This window comes from Aphelocoma coerulescens, chromosome 17, assembly GCF_041296385.1.
Source record: "Aphelocoma coerulescens isolate FSJ_1873_10779 chromosome 17, UR_Acoe_1.0, whole genome shotgun sequence".
Taxonomy (NCBI): domain Eukaryota; kingdom Metazoa; phylum Chordata; class Aves; order Passeriformes; family Corvidae; genus Aphelocoma; species Aphelocoma coerulescens.
In genome coordinates this window covers 8,473,857-8,494,607 of record NC_091030.1, presented here as the reverse complement: position 1 = coordinate 8,494,607, position 20,751 = coordinate 8,473,857, and the positions used below count along the sequence as shown (strand labels likewise).

Sequence of the window (20,751 nt, the reverse complement as noted above, 5' to 3'; positions counted from 1 at the left end):
AAGGCCTTTTTTATGATTACAGTGAGAAGCAACCATAAAAGAAGGGAATTTTTTTGTAGGTCATACGACCCCGCCCCAGAGGCAGTTTGCCAGAGTTCTTCTGATGGTTTTGTGTCTCGGAGTTCCTGGGGGATTGTTGGGTTGCAGGATGCTCGTGGTTGACCCTCTGAGGGTCAGCCCTGGGGGCGGTGGCAGGGAGCAGAGCTGGAGAATCCTGCCTGTCCTTGCTGAACCAGGGGTTGTCCAGGCAGCTCTTGGCTGTCAGGTGTCCCCATCCATCCCCTGTGACTTCACTGGGAACTGCAGAATGGGCTGGGGTGCAAGGATGTGTCAGCCTTGGGGGTTTCTGGCCCCACAGTATCATTTCCCTGGTCACCTCGTCTTGTTTGAGAGGAGATTGACACTTCCTCAATTCCCTCAGGAGCTGGAACATGGGGTTTACACCAGGCAGCCTTTGCTGCTCTGTGGTGCATCTTCCCTCTCTTTTAATGTCAGGTTGGTCCCTGCTTCATCTCCCACAACACAAGGGCAGTGCAAATCACACCCTCCTTTATCCCACAGCCTCCATGTTTGCTCAGCTGCAGGGGTATAATTATGCCATTAGTGCTGGTCAGACTTTCTGGTGTAAACGTGCTCTGAGAGCTGGGGAGTGGAGAGGAAGGGAGCAGCCGGAGCCAGGGAGAGAGGAAAGGCAGCTGCTGCTAAATTTAAGACTGTTCCTATGACACCTGGAGGCTGCTGTGGTGGTGTCAGTCCTCTTGGAAGTGAGCAGGTAAACACTGAGCCGTGGCTTGTTCTTGGAGTGCTTTATCTTCCTGTTGAGCTTGTGGGACCTTCCAAAGTGCTCGGGGCAGGGAGGCTGTGCTGTTTCCTAGCTGGAGGCAGGATGTGCAGGAAAACCTGGAGATCTCGAGCCTGACAGGTATGAGGAGGCTCTTCCAGGGATTTGGGCTGTCGGGAGAAGCAGTCAGGGATCTGGTTGTGTCCCCAGAGTCATCTGAAATTGTCTGACCTGTCTTTCTCTCTGAGTCTCTTTGTTGACGTGCACGGTCCTTCTTTAGCTCCTGCTCTCTGCCTCAGGTTGCACTGATGCTGCACGAGCCAGGAGAGGTGTAAGAACTGCTCTCCCAAATCTGGAGGTGCAGCAGAGTCAGAGCCAAGGCTCTCAGGAGTTCTGCAGAGCCCTGACAGTAATTCTTCACTGGGACTTCGGTGCTGGCATGGGAGGCAGGGAAATGAATGTGGGGATAGAAAACCTCTGCAAAAAGTGGCTGCACGGAGAAGGTGGGGGGAGGCAGCAGCATTTTCTGGCTTGTGCTGCCTCTGCTGCATTCGTTGCCTCAGAGGCAAATTATCAGTTTCTTCCTTGAATATTAACAGCTGCCAGGTAATGAATTCCCCCTCTCTGTTTTATAATGGCACTAAAATTGGGATTTGCCTTGGTTTTCTCTGTAATTATCCAATGAGCCTGTGAGGGAGGCAGGGCAGAGCTGGGCAGAGCTGCCTCTGCTGCAGGTGAGTGTCGTGCCTGGGGGATTGAACTTGGGAATGACCCTTCCTGAGGGGCAGATCCAAGGGATTGAACCCAGGAATGACCCTTCCTGAGAAGGCAAGAAACTTCCATGTGCTCCTTGGGACAAGGCTGGTGTTGGCAGGGCAGTGTCTGTATGGACTGCAGGGATCAATGACCCCGAGCCCCCTGTCTTTGGGGTATTTCTGTTGCTTGCACACCTTCTTTCTGTGTTTTCCCTTGTTTTCCCTGCTCCCAGGCTGAGGTCAGGCTGTGGATCGAAGCTGTGCTGTGTGGAAGGGAGATGGAGGCAGGATTTGTACAAGCCCGTGCCTGTGCGTCAGCCACACGCAGGGAAAAGGAGCCACGGGCTGTGCCGTGTGTGGGAGGGTGTCCCAGCCTGGCATCTGCAGGGCTGACACCAAGGGCACCCAGGGTCTGGATGTTTCTCAGATCGCTCAGGATGAGGATCAGGGGAATGTAGGAAGGACTCCATATTCCATCCTTAACTGGCTACGGGTGGAGGCTGGCTCTGGAGGTAGAAAACTGTAAGAAAAAGCCTCTTACCAGAGGAATCTGCTCTAGGAAGGAAGTAAAAGCTGAGCTGCTTGTCCAAGGTCACCCAGCAGACTCGTGTTGGAGGTCTGAAGGTCTGTGACCTGGGCTGGAGGTGACAAACCAAGCTCCCCCAATCCATTCTTCTCCTCTTGGCTCACTGTAACTGAGTTTGCAGTTATTGGCACTTTGAAGCCGTAATTGAGGTCTGCTTTCCTCCTTGCACAACCTTTTCTCCCAGCAAACTGTCAGCCATCAAGTGGGATGAGACAGTAAAAGAGATGTTACAGTCACCATTTCCTAGAAACTGTCACTTTAAAGAGAACAGCACTGGAAAAAAAAAGGATGAATTGAAGCCAAACCCAGAGCAATAAACCTCCAAATGTTTGATTCTCTCAAAATCTGGAACTTTTCATTCCTTTCTCGGGTCTCTGCCATGCCTGGGGCACTTTGTACCTTCACAGTTCCGGCCTGTGGCATTTATTAAACTTCACATGGCAGGAGAGCTTAAAAAATATCATAGCCCAGGTTCTCTTTGGATGTAAATCAGCCAAGCTGGGCTTAAATCCCTGGAGCTGGGGTGGCACCAGATGACAAGGGGGCCTCTGGTGACTCTCAGGGCTGTGTTTGATTTTCTTGCCCAACCATCCCCGAGCTCCCAGCTGTGGCTGGAGGGATCTGGCATGGATGGATCCCTGTGCTGGGAAAGGATCGTGGTCTGTGCTTGCTGGGGCTACACAGAGGATCCTTTCTGTACCGATAACTTGTGTTTCTCTTTATGTAAATGGTATTTCAAACCAGGAAATGCATGCTAATGTGATGTTTTCTGGGTTTCACTGAAGGACAGAGCTGTATAACCAGACCAGTTTTGTCTGAGCCTTATCTTCGATTGTGGCTGTTTGCAGCTGCTGGGCAGAGCTGGAGGCTCCCCCAGAGGACACAAACACAGCACAGTCCTGGGGCGAGTTTAGGTTTTGTCTGTTACTGCCCAGCTTTGGGGAGGCCAAATCAGCCCCGGAGAGCAGCCACTGGGGCATCCTGCCCAGAGGCCACCCTGCAGCCTTTGCTGGCACCAGGCAGCTCCATCCGTGGAGTTTGTGGTCAGGGAGGAGAGTTCAAGGAGGCAGTGACCTCTCGGGGGACAGGTTGTTCCTTAACCCACTGCTTTTGGATAGACACTGTCCCATCCAGTGCAATCCTCTCCTCTGGATTTAGGATGGCCTTGGGGTGAGCAGAGGCTTTGGGGTCTCTCTGAGCTGTCCTTGCATCTGTACTTAGGGTGTGGGAAACTGAGGCCCCCTGGGAGCTGGCTGCAGGAGAAGGATGGGAATTCATAAACCACAGGGAGGTTCAAGGGCTGTGTTTCGGAGCTCTCCTGATAAAACCTGCCGTGGCAGCAGGAAGGTTCCCCCTGTCCCCAGATGAGTGTGAAGGCAGCTGAGGGGGGGTCAGGGTTAGAGCTGCAGGCAGCAATTCCCAGCTGGACAGAAGGTGTCCCTGGTTTTGGCACTGGCTGCAGGCTGGGCACAGCCTGTGTCAGGTTAACGTGGCCTCTGCTCACACCTCACCTTCAGCATCCATATTTCCCATTAGCAGAGCTATTTTTAAGCCTCCCAAGGCAGTTAACACCAATTAATCTGAAAAAGCCCAAATAATGGTTTTTCAGAGCCCTGGGCTCCTTCCCATTCCCTGTGTGGCCCCAGAAGCCCTGGCAGAGCTGAGCCCAGTGAAGTGCTCCGTGTGCAGGGATGGCTGGAGAGGCTCCCCTGGGGAGATGTGCAATTAGAGCAGGGCCCCAAACCGTCCCAGGGATCCAACTTTTCCATCCTGGATCGTGCTGTCTGTGCCACAGGGGAAGTTCCAGCTCCCTGCAGTGCTCATTGATGAGCAGTCGATGCAGCCCCATCTGGAGAGCCAGCAGAGCGAGGCGCTGCGTGTGCCTGGGTGCAGGAGGTGCCACTCCCCTGGGACCTGCAGGAAAGTCCCAGCAGGATTCTTTGCCTGTATCTAAAGCTACTTGAATCCCAGTGATCTCTGGGCACTGTCATGTGGAGCAAACCCCAAACAGGGTGTAGTTTCATCCTGCCCTTTGCAGCAGCAGGTACCAGAGCAGGAGATGCTTTTGGCTGATAGGAGAAGCTGCTCCTGCCTTTGCATGTGATTTTTGTCTTGCCTGTTTCAACTCTACTGAGCAGGGCTGTGTCTGACCATCGCTGCAGTGGCAAACCCACAGGTACCAGCCCCAGGAAGCCTCCCTGCCCCAGCAGGGCCAGGATTTCGTGTTTTGTGGGGTGCCTTGCACAACGAGGCCTTGATCTCGAACGCGGCCTTCAGGCATTACTGGCGTGTGAGTAAATAATAATTAAGATCTGGGCGTTCGCTGAGCCAGGGGTGTTTATGTGCAGGCTGGATGTGTTATGGGTGCTGATGTGGATGGGTGTGCACAGCTCCACGACCAACTTCCCCCATCCCCACCACCCCTGGGGAAGGTGCTGCATCTGCTCAGCTCCTTTGTAAAATATTGCTGTGCTCAGAGCAAGTAGGTGTCTAAATAAAAGTCTGATTCAAGAAAGCAGCACAATTTTGGCAATCCAGAGACGAGCAGGCTTTTTTTGCAAAGCGTTTTCAAAGCAAACTGTCAGGAGGTTCCAGTGTGAGGTGCAGGGAGTGCAGGGGCTGGGGGGAGCAGGGCATCTCTGCAGCTGGAGCGTTGGATTGTCTCCATCACCTGAGAGGAGCTCACCTGCCCTGCTCCATGGGGCTTGGAGTGGGGAGGTGGATAGAGGAAGTGTTCTATATATTAACCTTGTGCTAATTAATCAGGAATATGGGTTATACCCTTTCAAGCACCGTAGTTATTTCAGTTTAGCAAATTAGTGCTGCTCAGCTGAGACTCCACGGCTGAGCATGGTCCTGGTTCCACCCCTCTCCAAGTGCAGAGTAAGTCACTGCAATGAGTTGTAGCCAAAACCCTGTGTTTTGCTGCTTGGGTGTGTGTTGGTGTGCACAGCCAGGTACCACAGCCCTGGGTGAGAGCTACACCCCACAAACTCGCTGCTTGTTGTCATCCACCTCCAACCGGAGTTGTTTCAAGCAGTAGTTCAGGTTCACTCCCAGTTTTGGTGTTTAAGGGAACCTCCAGGTTTTTGATAGGTCAGATTGACCTCTAGAGCCACTCATCCTCTGCACAGATTGCAGAGACTGACCTGGAATGAGAATGCTTCTACCTTGTGTCCTTGGTTAGTGAAAGAAGCTCCAGGTGCTAAATCCAGGCTGGTGTGTTTCTGTTAACCAGTGACAGGGAAACCCAGCCTGGCATGGTAAAAGCTGTCAAAATCCATGTGGAAAAGTTGCTACATTAACTGCAGAGGACTGTTGGAATACACAGAAGAGAAACCAGAAGTAATTCCCACTGGTCTCAGCAGTAAGGGCTGGATTGACCTGTGATTTCAGGACAGCTTGTTGTGTAGCTGAGGAAAAAGTGTATTAATGTGGTCGTGGCACAAAGTGGCCCAATCTGGTCACAGTGGCAGTGGCTTCCAGACAGTCAGATCAGCACTGCAAGCAGCAGAGGTGTCAGTAACACTTGAGCCAGACACCCCCAAGGCTCCCTCCAAATGCAATCAGCAATGAGGTTGTCACCTGCTGCTGAGCCACAGGCCTGGGTTTGAGCCGTGTGTGGCAGCAGGGCACGGTCCCAACAGGTCAGCACTGACTGTGTTACGGAAGGAGGGAGCGTGGGTGAGTTATTTTGATTTTGTTTGGAACAATAAAACCCGAGTTATTTGAAATCTTAACAACAGAACCAGCTTTTAGCACTGGCGTTTATAGGGATGAGTGGGCGAGTTGTTTAAAGGGAGAAAAATCTTTGAAAATAGTCCAAGTGAGGGTGATAATTTCATGCTCCAAGGGAAGTGTGTGCACGTCCTGGGCCTGGGCAGGGTGTGGATGGGCTGTGCCAGGGGCTGGGCACAGCACAGTGCAGGGCACACGTGTGCCCAGGACACGCTCAGCTCCCTGAGCTCCAACCTGACGTTGTAGGTGGTGTCTCTGCAGATCACAGATGTCTCACTCATTCTCCTTTGCTGCATCCTAAACTCAGAGGGAAAATGTCATTTCCTTATGTTGTTCCAAGCACCGACCTCGTGTGTGTGGGCTCTGCCCCTCTGTTATAGCCATTTTCTGCATTTCCCCCCATACCAGCTGCAGATTCCCCCTTGCAGAGCTCTCCCAAGGCGACTCAGCTCTTCAGATCGGGGCAGAGTCCCCATCCTGGTTCATTCCCCCGTTGCCCCCCTCTATCCATGGATCCCCTGATCTCAGCCCCAGTGGGAATGGGGCTGCAGCACTGGTGTTGAGCTCACAGGAGCTGTGGCTGTGCCTTGCCCTCCCTCAACCCTTCTTTCCCTCTTCAGTTGGGGCCAGGTACCGAGCCAGGAGTCCTGGTCTCAGGTCCCACACAGTTTCCATCTTTCTCTGGAAATTACTGTGTGACTCCTGGAAATGAATTTACTGGTGTGGAATAGCATGGGCAGTTCCCCAAAGCTGCATTTTCTGTTCAGGTTAAAGTAATTTCCTACTTTTGTAGTGAAAAATGAGAATGAAGGACAAGTGTGGACAGAGAGCCGAGAGTGCCAGCGGGGCTCTATCCCCATTTTGCCCCTTTGGAAAAGTGCTTTTCTTCCCAGTGCCCCATTTCACAAACGTGAGGTAAGAACAGCTCTTTGGCTGCTGCGTGGCATTTCCATCTTTCCCTGTTTAAAACCCTTTTGCAATTAGAAATTTCCCTCTGTCGAGCAGTGTTACATTTAAATCAAGAGATTGCTTATGGCTCAGCAGCCTCGGCTCTTGCAATAAGACAAAAAAACCACACATATCTAATAATATGAGGAGCAGGAGGACTATCAGGAGCTAAAAATGGTCCTTCAGTATTTTGGTGCTTTAAATCCAAATGCTCAGATTGTGTCTGTGTGTGCACAGAGCGTTTGCTGCCGTGGTGCCTGTGCCTGCGGAGCCGAGTGTGTTTGCAGATGTAGTTTGGGAGAATCGATCCCAATCTATTTTTAAGGTGAAGTGAGTGTGGCGGGTGGGAGGTGAGGAGGTGGAAGGAAAGCTAAATATTCACGTAGCTGCACTGTGTGTTTAAGAGCATCATCTAATAGCAGGAGGATCGTGGCAGCGAGGTGAGGGAGAGAGGAGCCTTCTCCGGAGCCCCCCCCCGCACCGTGCCAGGGCACGGAGTGGCTCCGGGAGGAGGTGGCAGCGGGGCTGTCGCTTTAAGCCTCAGCTCGCACCCAGCGGGTCACTGGAGCCGGCGACGTTCTTCACATCGCTCCGCACGAATCCCGCTCCGCACAAATCCCGCTCGGCGGGGCTGCGAGAGCCTCGGGCAGCTGGAGCATCCAGCGCCGGCAGCGCTCCTGCCCGCGGACATGTGAGAGCCGGAGCCGGGGAAGAGCTGGCTGCTGAGGTCAGTGAGGCAAACTCGGGGTTTGTTTGTGTTTCCTTCTTTCTCTGAAATGAGAGGCTGGATCGGGAGGAGCAGGAGGAGGAGGTGGATACGGAGACGCAGAGGATTCACTCAGGCCGGGATGTGCCGTGTGTGCTCGGGGATTTAAAGTTTTCAGGTAGCTCCGGTGTGAACTTTTTATTATTAATATTTTTGCAGCTGCAGCGGTGCTCAGGCTGCTCCGGGTGTGCCGTGTCTCACAGCAGAGCGTGCCGAGGGTGGGCGGTGGGTCCCTGAGCCCGGCCGTGCCCACAGGGGGACACGGGGTGTCTGTCACCAGCCCTGCATCGCGGGGGCAGCGTGGCAGCAGCGCCCGAGGATTGGCACGGGAAGGGAAGTGGTGTCCTCAGCAAAGACCAGGCGAGTTTTACAGCTCTGCTGCCTCTGAAGCTGACGAGGAGTGGCGACTCCAGCCGAGGAGCTGGTGGCTGGGGACAGGGACAGCCCTGCTCTGGAGCCGAGGGACGATTCTCCAGGCATTTCACCTCCTGGTAAAACAGGCTGTGGATTTCAGCCAGGGATTTCCTTCCACTCCTCTCCTCTCCTCCACCCCCGCTTGCTTCTCTGCAAACCTCCCCCTTGGTGCCTTTCTCCAGGTGAGGTGGGGAAGTTCAGTGCCTGATGTTTTTGGGGTTTGGGGTTGTGGCCGTGCCAGAGGTGCAGCCCCCACGGTGAGTTCTCTGGGGTGAGGTGTGGGGTGGTGCAGGATAAAGAAAAGCCGCGTGCAGGGGACTGACAGACAGCCCTGGATACGGTGCTTCTGGCACTGGTGGTCACCAGCAGCACCAGCCCTGCTCCTGCCTGGAGATTTTGAGGTCGGCTGCCTTGAAAAGAGCAGAGGTAAGGAGCGGTGACATGTCTGGTTCACAGGGGGAGAGGCAGATAGGGCAGGGCACGTGGGCATGGATGTGTGGGAATGGATAACTGCCAAGCCCGGGGCAGATAAGAGCCCTCTCAGACAAGGGCACAGATTTCCAAGGACTGTCCACAGGGTAGAACTTGGTCCTAGGGACTGATTGCTGCATCCTGTCCCAGCTCTGTCTCTGTGGGACGTGGTCAGGTCACTTCATGTCCAGGTTGTGTCCTCCCTGAAATCAGGTGAAATCGTGGTGGACACATTTAAATGCTGAGGGGGTGACAGTGAGCGCTGCTGTGTTATCCCTGAACCTGCCGCCGTCCTCGCTCGTCCCTGACCTGGGCGCTCACCAGACACTTTCAGGCAGCAGCTCCCGAGCTGGATCGGCTCTACCAGACCCACCAGGGTCCATCCACCACTGGGTCCTGCCTGCAGGTCCCAACGTGCTGTCCCCTTGGAGGGCTGGACAAAGCCGGAGTGAGCAGCCCTTGAGCCTGACGCTCCGTCCTGCATCGGGTCAGGTCTGCAAGAAGCTGAGCCTGGAGGAGAGGAGGGGAACCAAAGGCAGGTCAGTGCCCTGGGGACACCAGCTGTGAGAGAAGCTGGTCTGACACAGGGACAAGGTTTGGCTCTTTGGGTGGCTCATGAGTGTCTGTGGTTTGGTTTGGTGGGTGAAGCTCCCTTCGCAGCGGACGTTTCACCTGTGTTTGGGTGACTATGGAATCGCTGAGGGATCTGCCATGACTTGGCCAGCACAGAAATACCTGCCGCGATGCTTGGGGACCTTTGGGGCACTGTCCCAGAGCAGATCTGACAGGCTTTGGTGGGGCTCAGCAGCGGTGTGGGAAGAGTTGCATCCTGAGCTGCTGTGGGGGCAGCAGGAAGCTGTGGGAAAAGCCGCCACCAGAGCGTTGGGTTGAGGGGATCTCTGGCAGCAGATCTTGGTGTGCTGGGGGGCACAGCTGTGGATGAAGGGGGGTCTGGGTTGCTCAGGTGCCAGAGATTGGGACAGGGTGCTGATCCCAGGATAGGGCAGTGGGAATGTGTCAGAAAAAGTTCTCTGCACAGTCCCAGGTGGGCAGCGGGTCCAAGGTGGAAGCCCTGCAGGGCATCTGTGGGCTGTGGCTTCAGGTGTTGGGAGCTGGAGAGGTTTAGTTCTTGCAATGAGGCTTTCTGCCTTTGTTTCATGGCTTTCCTGAATCTGAGTGAAAATGGCCAGAGGCATTGAGGCACAGGAGTCAGTTCTGACTTTGTTTTGCCTCACCTGGGATCACTTCAGCCTTGGCCTCACCTGCACATCTGGAGTGGTCAGTGAGGGATTTCCCCAGGAGATGCTGCTCCCCGTGCTGCACCTCTGGGGCAGAGCTGTGCAGCCCAGGACCTTCTCAGCCCAAAACTGTGACGGGTTTTATTTGGTGTGAGAGTTTATCAGAGAGCAAAATCAGTGGCATTGTGCTCCTCCACCTGGTGTAGTGACCTTACCCTAGGGCTTGGGGCTTCTGAGGAGCTGGTGGTCCCAGCCTGCAGGCAGAGGGGAGGGTGGCAGAGCAGGCGCCTGTCACGCTCTGCAGCTGCTTTTTGCTGCCTTTCCAACACCTCAGCTGTGGTTTTACACATCCTGAATCCACCCAGGCAGGTTAAACAGCCTGTTCCTCCACCAGCAAGGGAATGCGTGCAAAAGCCTGGATGCCTTCCAGTGGCCCATGTGGGGAGAGTCCTGCTCCCAGCCACTCAGAAAATGTGAACAAAGCTCTAATCCCCATGAGTGGGACCTCCACCTGCTTGGGATGGTGCCATCTGTGTCCTGCCTGAGGTTAGGGAGCAGGAGCAGAGGCTCCACACTTGTCCTTGTCCCTGTGTGGGCAGAGGCGGGAGTGTCCCTGTACCCCTGCCAAGAGTGGGCATGTTTGCAGCCAAATCTGCCCCGGGGTGATCTCTACAGTGCCAGCAGCCCCCAGGTCCCTCTGCCCCGTGCAGATGGGGTTGGTTTTACTCTTTATGATGGCATCTGGCTGCCACAGGAAGGTGACAGTTGGCAGAATTTGGGCAGTTGCAGTGCTGGAGGCAGAGAACAAGGGATGAGGCCAGGCAGGGATACCAGCCACGAGATGAGAATTGGTCTTGGGGCTGGAAAACCGAAGCTGGTGCCGAGGAGCCATTTAGGGGTGTGGCTGTGCATCTGTGCTGTGGCAGGGCTGTTGCTCAGCCCCATGAGGGGATGCCCTGGCTCTCAGGAAGCCTCCTGACCCTGGCTGTGCCAAGCCCTGAGCGAGCACAGCTCGGGAGCAGATGGCGAGCCCCAGGGTGTGATCACACCTCCATCTGCCCTCGAAGCTCCTGCCTCGGGGCTGGGAGCAGCCTGGCAGGGAAGGAGCCGAGCACTCCGTGCGTTGTCACATTTGGGCATTTTAATTAGAGAGGTTCAGGCCTGGGGCAGGGTTTGGCTGGAGGGAGCCTGGTGCCCGAAGGTGCTGCCCTGGGGCTGCCCATGGGCCATCCTGGGCTGGCAAAGCCCTGTCGGCCTCCTGCCCCTCAGGTGCCACTGGGAGGTAGCCAGGCACACAGCGAGCCCTGTCCCACACCTCCGTGCTCTTGGCTGCTCTTCCTACTGATTCAGAGCATCCTTTCCTCTGCCAGGCACGTTGGGAGCAGGATCCTGACACCCCGAACTGCAGGGTCTCTGCAGGATGTGCTGTGGGGGGATCTGGTCCCTGTGGAGGGGCAGCCCTGAGCTGGGGGCTCTGGCCATGCACTGCCAGGCTGCTCCTGCAAGCGGGAACTTCTCCCATGGATCCAGGACTGCTCTGATTTACTCCATGCAGTCGTGGAAAAGCAGGAGGGAGGCTCGGTGTGAATGAACCGATTTCCTCCTCTACCCTGAAATTTGGGTCACACAACCCAACATAGCAGAGCTGTGAGAGATGCAGTTCACCCTCAGTTCAAGCCCAATCCAGCTTTGATTTCCGAGGTGCAACTGTTGGTGGCTCAGAGGGCCCATTGGAGCTGTGGCTCCATTAATGAATCAGCACGTGGCAGGCAGGAGGTGAGAGGGGTTTTTCCCCTCCCTGATCAGCTCCCACATTGCCAATGTTCCTCTCTGGCCCGCTGCTAATTTTGACGCTGCCCTAAATAGAAGCTGAGTGCATCTCATCTGCTTCGCTTAGCATACAGGAAAATTGTTTTCCTTCATTTACCCAATCCAACTTGTGGCTTTAACCCTGTCGGCACAAGTCTCTCCCCACTGCAGAGCTCCCGTGAAGGGCTTTGCCTGCCCCTGCCCCGGGGAACAGCTCTGGTGGAAATGGAACCGTGTGTGGTAGGATTGGGAAGGCTCCCAGACTGCCCAGAGTGGCCACCAGCAGAGCTGGGAGAGGGACTTTGCTTCATCAGCAGCCAAGGGAATCCCTTGCTGCGCTGGAAAGTCTGGCGGGCTCTCCCCGTGCCCTCTCCATCTCTCTGGTGGGATGTGCAGCCCTCCAGGAGGGACCCAGTGCCCCTTCCCAGACTGGCGTCAGCTAGGAAATAGCTCAGATAGACTCAGTTCTAGGAGGTTTTGGTTGTTGTCTGTTGTGGTATTTTTTCCAGCAACTGGTGGGACCAGCTTGGTGTGTAGGGAATATCCCCAAGCCTGGCAGATGCCCCTTTTATCACTGACTAATTTTATCTCCCATTCCAAGCGACTCCTTGGAAAGATCTGTTGTTCCTGCTGCTCTGTCTGCTCCAGATCAGGACACACAGCCCCTCTCCCTGCTGGAAGTGGCTTGGAGAGGCTGCCTCCAACGCGAGCCTCCTGCAGCACGACTTAAATATATCCCTGTCCAGTGCAAGGTGCTCATTTGGGGCTCTTGTGCAAGAACTGTTGTCCTGAAAAACTGTAATTTTGTGGCATTTTCAGCTGGGTGAGTGCTACAAGTGCTGTGCTGAGGACACAGGGGCACCAAGGAGAAGCGTTGGGGTGTGAGGGGCAGTGTCCTGGAAGGATTTAGCTGGTGGAAAAAGCAAACCCTGAGCTTGGGCTGAGTCCTGGCTGGGCACACGGCAGCACTTCAGCCAGGGTGGCTGCACGGTTCCTCTCATCCTGCTCTGAGCCCAGCCCTTTCCAGCCCAGAAGCTCCCCTTGGAGCAGTGCCAGGGTGAATGCTGTGCATGCTGTCCCCTTTCCTCCCCCCTTTCCCATTCAGCCTCCAGGTTGCTCTGGGTGCTCTGCAGTGGCTGCTCTGCACAGGGCTCATCCGTGTGCTGGGCTCGCGTTTGGGCTGTGGTAGTGCCTGGAGCTTCTGGGATCAGAGGGACCAAAGAGCAGAGACCCCAGCAGGCTCCAGACTGCGGGGCTTGGCACATCTGGGGCACAGCCAGGAGCCGGCCCCTGAACAGACCAGAAGAGGACACAGCTATTCCCGAGGCTGCGCTGGACGGAGTGATTGGACTCGGGGACTTGTTTGGGGTGTTCTGACTCTCCTCTCTCTTCCCAGAAAATCAACCGGACCCCTTCGGACGAGGAATGCTTCTTTGACCTGTTGAGCAAGTTCCAGAGCAACCGGATGGATGATCAGCGCTGCCCGTTGGAGGAGTGCCCAGCCGAGGCTGCGGAGGCAGCTGCCACGCGGGTCCCTGCCCTGGGAGAGCGGATATGTGAGCACCGATGCGTTCCCAAGTCCCTGTCCCTGTGGGAGCGACGCTGCTCCTGCGGCGTGCCCAGCTGTTGTGGTTTGCCGTGCATCCTGTGATGTTTTCCTTGAGCCTTGGCTCTCTGAACTTAGCAGTTCCTTGGCAATCTCCGTCATTATTTAAGGAAGGAAAAAACATTCTCGTGTAAATGGTTGCTGAGGGAAAGGCTGCAGAATGTGAGCTAAGGTTTGGGGAGTAAATTAGCGAGAGAAATGCAAAATACATTTAGATTTTTTTCAGTGAGGGTCTTTAGGTCTTGGATTCTGAACAGGGAGGTTGGCACAAGGACTTGTGCCAGTTCCAGTACCTCCAGGAGGAAGATGATGATGGTCACGTTGCTGAGGGAGCTTTGTGAGAACCTGGGGTCTGGGACATGCAGGGGCTGGGTCAGGCTTTCTCAGGCAAGTTAAAATATTGCCAGTTTTTGTAATAGTGTTGCCATGGAGGAAAAACTTCTGGATTTTGTACTGTTCTTGGATGCAGTGGTGTTAGGTGCTGTGTGAAGACAGAGGAGCCAGAAGGATGGATAAACAGTGGGAAGCTGCTCAGGCAAACAGCTCAGCCCTAGGAAGGACAGGGATAAATTGAGGAAGGCGTCTGACAAATAGACAGGGCAGGAAAGGCAGGGCTGTGTTTGCGCTTGGGTTTTGTGGCTTTTTCAGTGTTCAGGGCCTTTGTTTAACCCAAGCTGGGGAGAAGCTCTAAAATGCACAGATCACCCTCACACGCTTAATCACCAGCACAAAGGGCTCAAACCAGTTATTTAAACTGATGGATTTGTTCATCATCAGTTTCCAAATGAATACAAAGTGCAAACGGGAGAGGAGGAGACCCCTGACACCGGTCCCAGAGCTGCAGCACAAGGAGCAGGGGCAGGGGCTGAAGCCGAGAAGGTCAGGCTGTGGCAGGAAGGCAGGTTGGCTGTGAGGTGAGAGGGTTTTTATGGTCTAAAAATAAGGTGGAAATGAGCATCGCTTTGTCAAGAGATGCATTTCTGACACACAAGTGCATTTGGCTGTAACAGCTGTGTAATTTAGGAGACGGGGTTGAAAATGCGGAGCTTTATAAAGAATGCACGAGCAGCCCCACATTTGGGCTCTGAGCCTTTTGGACGTGTTATTTTCAAGGATTCTTTGTGAGCTGAAGGGGAGGAAACTCATCTCTGCGTCAGCACTGAGATTTTCTTGTGTTTCTGCAGCTCCATGAGCTGGGGCTCTTAGAACTTGTGTCGGGAGGCTCGGAGCAGGCTCTGCTCCAGTGCTTTGTGCTCAGGGAAATTAACACCACTTGAGCTGGATTTCTCACAGTTTCCCTTTGCTTGTCCCTGTCTGAGTGCAGTGTCTGTTGTTTGGGAGCCTTCCCCTACCCGGCAGCTGCAGGAGCCAAGAGGCTCTTTCCAGGGAGCGCTGCCCAGAGGCGTTTCCAAAGGCTCAGTGGTGGATAGATGACATGTACTGGTTCTGGACTGGGACCCCCCAGCACCAGCACAGCCCAGGCTGGCTCTGCTGCGTGAGATGAGCAGACACAGAGCCAGGAGTGTTTTGCTGGTGCTGACGCAGGTCCTGCAGCCCGTGACAGCCGGACTCACCTCGGCAGTGCCTCTCCTTGAGCAAACAGCCCAGATTTCTGGGGGGCCTGGGAAGGTGCTGCCAGGTGAGAGGCTCCGCCAGGCCTGGGCTTTGCTGATGGCTTGTCTGGAATTATTCCAGGCTGTTGGGATCGTGTGGGTGCCTGTCACAGCCACAGGAGCCCTCAGGAACTCTGTGCTCACCTGCGATTGCCCAGCTCTGCCTGTGCCTCTTGGCTCCAGGTGGAAACCCAGAGTGGAAGTGGCAGTGGAAGCTGCCTGTAGTGCTGGAAACAGCGGGGATCGCACCCAGGCAGTGGCTCAGCTCCGGGCGCTGGATCTCCTGGGCTGAGGTGGCACCTTTGGTGGCCTCCAGGAGCTGGCCAAGCACAGGAGTAGGCAGGAGCAGGGAGCCCCTCAGGGCACGCAGCAATGGGAGGTGGGTGTGTGAGGTTCTGCTTTATCAAGGCACCCGATTCCCTCTCTGCTGCCTGCTGGATTTGTGTGGGTTGGAGAGGAGTTTGGGGAGGGGGATTTGGGCTCTGCAGCTCAGGCAGAGTGGTGACCCTGCTGTGTGCTCTTCTCTCCCCAGCACAGTCCACCATGATGGCATCTCCACAAACAGAGGAGTTCTTTGACCTCATCGCCAGCTCCCAGAGCAGGCGCCTGGATGACCAACGTGCCAATGTGGGCAACCTGCCTGGCCTGCGGATAACCCACAACAACCTGGGCCACCTGCGTGTGGAGGGGGATGCCCAGGAGCCCGGGGACGAGTTCTTCAACATGCTCATGAAGTGTCAGGTACGGGCACAGGGCTGGGGAGCTGTGACACCTCTGCTCCAGCCCTTTCCTTCATGGCAAGGCTGTCCTGGCCCTGCCCTGTGCTAAGGCCCCTTTCTCCCCTACAGTCCTCCAGGATCGATGACCAGCGCTGTGCCCCCCCAGACTCCATCCCCCGTGGCCCCACCATGCCCGACGAAGACTTTTTCAGCCTCATCCAGCGTGTCCAGGCCAAACGCATGGACGAGCAGCGTGTGGATTTGGCCTCAGGCCAGGAGGCGGCCGAGGAGGAGCAGCAGAGGCCTGGTTCCAGTTAAGAACTGGGCTTTAATCTGGGGGGGTTGTTTCAGCTTTATTTTGTTTTTTAAGAAGGAAAAAAAAGAGTAGGTGAGTTCAAGCCTGAGCACTCCTGTACTCCCAGTCTTGTCCCGGGAGCTGCACTTCCATCGTGTTCCTACGGGAAAGCCCAACGGATGGGGGACAGTTTTTAAACAAGGGGTTTTTCTAGAACACTGGGCACAGCACCTGGAAGACTTTAGCAGCCCCTCTGCTGATCACCTAAAATCCCAGGAACTTGGAGGAGCCCACAGGGGGTAGTTAACTCCAGCCTCTGTGTCTTTTATTTCCACAACACTTCTAATTATACAGGGAAAGGGAAGAACACCTTTTCCATTTTGAAGTCCTCCTGCCTTCCCTGACACAAATGGCTCTGGATCCTTCCCTGGAACATCTTGTTCAGCTTTGTTCCTTCTACAGGAGAAAAAGAGCCCAAGTCCTTTAAATCTGACTCCATCCCAGCTGCATTGTGGTCCCACACACCTGAGTGTATTTTAGGTTTGCTGAGGACTCTCTGGAGAGCCCTGGACATTCTCTGCTTCCAGCTGCAGCCCTGCAGGACCTGCTGAGTAGGGGCAAAGCCTTGGTCACCTTGAGCTTTAGTGGGATTTGTTACCTCTGGAGCCCAGGCAGCTCTGCAGCCCCAACTGCAGCCCCATGCCAGGGGCTGTTCCTGGGCAGGGGGAAGGAGGAAGGAGGGCTCTGCCCAAGTGTTCAGCCCATGGCAAACAGGGACAGCTCCTGGTGCCACTGAGCTGAGGTGAGGGTGTCTGAGACAGAACCTGTGAGACAGGGCCCTGCTTCAACAGCCAGCAAAGCTTTCTGCCCATGGCACATCCCTCCTCCCTTCTGTGCCCATGGCCCTGCTCCTGTTTCTCCTCAAACCAGCACTGAGCTACTCCCAGTGAGGCACTCCGGTTCTGTCCACCCATCTCCAGGCACTGGAGCCTCAGGAGAGCCCCAGCCTGGGGGGCTGGCTGGGAAGTCACATTTACTGTCATTCCTTTCCCCTTTTGGACTAGCTGGAAAAGCTGGAGGAGGGGAGCAGGGACCTGGCTTGAGGAGGTGCAGTATTTCTCCTTTGCTTGACCAGAGACTATGCTGCACTTCAGAAACTCCAGCACTGAGTTGTGCCGAAGCAGCGCCGTTCCTGCAGAGAATAAATCAGCACTTTTGATTCAAAATGCGTTTGATGGAAACATTCCCAACCAGCAGGGAGATATTTTTAGACCAGTGATGCTGCTCATGGGGCATTTACCCTGCCTGCACTGACCATGTGGAGTGGTAGCTGCAGTTTACCTGCTACCTGGGAGCACTCACCTGCTGCTTGGCCTAGGCCGGGTCTCCCTCCCTCCTGGGGCTAGGCAGAGCTCTGGAGAGGGGAGAGGAGGACTTGCCCACCCCCTATCTACCAGCCAAGCTGGCATTTGTAAAAGAGGTAAACATTGAGGATGATGACCTGACCAGCTGCAGGCTCAGGCCTGTGCAGCTCTCAGCCAGGTGGTGAACTGGAATCTGACCATTAAGCTTTCAGAGGTATTATTGAGGTATTATTTGCCATATACTTGAATGTATGAGCTTATTTATTTTTTACATGTGCATTTGCTAATGTCATTTTAATGGGAATTTCCAACCCACAGGTACTTGGTTTTTTTCTAAAAAATAATCTGCCAAATGGATTAATATATTAGAAATGAATACAGCTCAAGGGGAAGGGGTGGGGGGAATTGTGCTTAATAAATATTTGTGTCTAAGCTTCAGTGCAAATACTCATTTCCATTATTTCCTGGCTGACAGAAGAGCTAATCCTGGCCCTTTGGAAGAGGGATGGGGGTGGATGGGGGTCTCTGGTGACAGACACCACCACATGTGTTAAGAAAAGCATTGTACACCCACCTCCACATCGCTTTATGCTACGAGCACATGGGGCTCCTGGCAAGCCACCGCCATCCCAGCTCTGCCTGCCTGCCAGCATGGATGTGGCTGTGGAGGGAAGGCACAAAGCCCTGAGAATTCCCTGCCCAAAAGTTTCCACGACGACAAGGCAGACAGAGCAGCCCTGCACGGCTGAGAAAAGGCCACTGGCAAAGGCCGAGGAGAGGCTGAGCTGTTCCTTTCAAGCCCTGCGCGGCTCTGCCTCGTCTCGGTGCCGCCCCGGCGCCTGGCCCAAAGCTGGGTCGTTCCCCAGAGCCAGGGGACAAGGGCGGGAGTGCTGGGCACAGTCCTGGCACCAGCCCTCAGAGAAGACACAAAGCAGCAGCACTACCTCGTTCCAGCACAGCAGGCATGAGTAGGCTGTTGGACTGGGCTAGAAGGTGGCCTGGGAGAGTTTGGATCCTGAGCCCTGTGAGGATAAAGCCAAGTTACAGCTGGGCTTCCCATGCCTGGCTAATCTGTGCTGACCCCTGCCAGCCCTGATCAAAGATTAATAAAGAGCCACCAGTTTGTTCTCATCAGCTGTTCTCATGCCTCTGGGTGCCTGGGCACAGCAACTCTGTGCTAGAAAGCTCTGTGTGTGACCTGGGGACAGAACTGTGCCCTCAGGTGCATAGAGGCTTAGATTCCCAGGAACAGGTGATCCCTGGGAGTGAGTGATGGGGGTCTCACCTCCTGTCTCTCCATCCTGAGCAGCTGGGGAAGGCAGCACAGGCTCATTCTGAGCTCCTGTGAGCACAAGGTACGGGCTGCCATTGAGTCTCCAGAGCAGCCCGCAGTGGTGGCTGCTGTGCTGAATCCTCCTCCTCCCCACGCTGCCAGGCTCGATCCCACACCGTGAAGAGCTCTCTGATGCTGACATCCGCTGGAGAGCCGCGGGATTGCCGGCCCGTGAACTGCTGCTGCAGCTGTGGAGTGTGAGTTACTGGGAGCAGGGCTGTCCCCAGTGCAGGGCAGGTCCTCTTCATGAAGAGCCCTAAAAATCCTGCAGAAACACGAGATCCTGCCCTCTCCTACCTAGCTGTTAACAAGCAACCAGAGGCACTCGCAACACAGGGCTGATGTCAGTCCTGGAGAAAGGCATCCCAGAGAAAGGCTGTCTTCTCCTCACTCCCTGCCTTTGGCTGAAGCAAGCCCGTGTGCTCACCTGTGTGCCCTTTCCAGAGCAAAGCCACTGCCCCATGACACACCATTTTTCAGAAAAACACAGTTCAAAAGGGAGTGCAAAATTCCTTTTTTATCTGCAATCTCTTAGCAGTAAATCTTTTTGTTTTATATGAAAATTCCCTCCCATGATGTTGGCCTGAAAGAACTGCCACCCTCCATGCTCAGAGCTGCAGAGACAGCCCCAGGGAACAGGGACCTGTCTCTGTCCTGCCTCCACAGAGCACCTGGTTCCACAGGGCACTGGGACAAGGAAACAATAAAATCTAGGAACAGCCAAAATAGATTTAGCTGCATTTTTCACTATAACCCAGCAAAAGCTGGCACCACCTTCCTGTAGCTGGGACCCAGTAACAGGTAAGAAAGGTAAGGAAAACAGTATAAAGAGTATAAAAAAGCCAGGTTGTAAATGAGTTGTTTCCAAGGCAACACGGATCCTGCAACAGCTGCTCTGTTCCACCCCATCAAAGGCATCAGCACCATGGAAGCAGAATGCTGATTTTCAGATTAAAGGTAATAAAACAAGCACTTTTCCAGCAGTACTAATAGGTGTCAGAAGCCCAGCTCAGGGGGAGAACACAGCAGTGCATTGAGCTGCAAGATTCTGTTTCTCAATTCTGGGTCATTCCAGCAGCTGGCTGTTTCAGGGCGAGCTGTATCTCACCAGGATCTGAACACACACGAGCTGGCTGATGGAAGTTCCTGCCTCTGTTTCATCACTCTGCACTGACACACCCACAGGAACATGACAACTTTCCTGGTGGTCTGACCCAACACTTATAATGCAACACATGTAACTGTTGGGAACACTCCAGAGGAAACTCATTAATGCCTGCAATGCCCTCACTGAACCCTTGGCTGATGAAGCACCACAAGCACCTGGAGATGCCTGGCTGAGAGAACTGGGTTTGCTCAGCCCAACACAAAAAGGGTGAGAGGGTTTTACTGCTTTCTGTGGCTCCCTAATGAGGGGGATCCATAGAGGTTTGGGACCTCCACCCTTATCAATATTCACAGGATCCTGAATATCCTCCCCTGACAAGCACATTGGACTGGAATCCTCCAGAAGGCTCTTCCAAATTCAGTTCGTCTTTGATTGCAAGTTCAAAACCCTAAGAAAGCACCTACAGAGGAAACAAGCCCTAAGTGAACATGATCACCTCAGTGCCTCATCCACCACTACCCGAGAGCTGCATGCTGACAAACTCCCACATCTGTCATTTATTACTTTTTAAATTTCTAACTAATCTTAACACACTGCAGTAGCACTAATAAGTCCCTCAATATCTGCCAAGACAACTTTCTAGGTGCTCTAATTCTCTCCACCATACTCCAAAACTATTAATTTTGCCTTCACACCCACACTCCCCCTCACCAACAAGGAGTTGTAAAACCCCCATGCTGGAGCTCGAGTGGGATCAAAACACAACACTTTCAGCTCTGACATGAGTGGTGACACAGAACAAAACTCTGGAAGATGTCAAAGAATAGATAAAAGCAGCATTTGACTGCATTAAGAGCCAGTGATCTGACCCTCCTGCAGGGTCATTTTGGCTTTAGAATTTTGGGACCCATCTCCTCAGGTGGTATCAATTTAGAATTTTGGGACCCATCTCCTCAGGTGGTATCAATTTAGAATTTTGGGACCCATCTCCTCAATTGCCACAGCTGGGCATCTGTAAAATCTCCAGTTCCAGCTGCACCTCGTTAGGCCAAACACACATGGACAAAGAATTTCTGACTGCCTTCTCAGCAGGGAACTAAGCCAGGCACAGAACACTGCTGGGGCACTGAAAGTTGCCTCAAAGTCAGCAAAACAAGTACCAGCAAAAATATCTACACCATCTCTAAAGACATCAGCTTGATCAAAG

General features: G+C 54.2%; 1 protein-coding gene across 12 annotated transcripts in view; it reads left to right on the top strand.

Annotated features, from left to right (window-relative positions):
• The window catches only part of GPSM1 (G protein signaling modulator 1), a 73,514-nt gene extending 52,843 nt beyond the window's left edge, over positions 1 to 20,671 (top strand). For 9 of the 12 annotated variants that reach the window (XM_069031615.1, XM_069031616.1, XM_069031620.1 and 6 more), the window contains 3 exons: positions 12,903 to 13,062; positions 15,258 to 15,466; positions 15,574 to 20,671. In XM_069031615.1, coding sequence (XP_068887716.1) covers positions 12,903 to 13,062; positions 15,258 to 15,466; positions 15,574 to 15,762 — 558 coding nt within the window. In that variant the 3' untranslated portion in view covers positions 15,763 to 20,671. Of the gene's footprint in view, positions 1 to 7,454; positions 7,536 to 7,557; positions 7,693 to 7,723; positions 8,999 to 12,902; positions 13,063 to 15,257; positions 15,467 to 15,573 lie in introns of those variants that run through there. The other 3 variants (XM_069031624.1, XM_069031626.1, XM_069031625.1) reach the window with 3 other exon arrangements.
• The last annotated feature ends 80 nt before the right edge of the window (positions 20,672 to 20,751 follow it).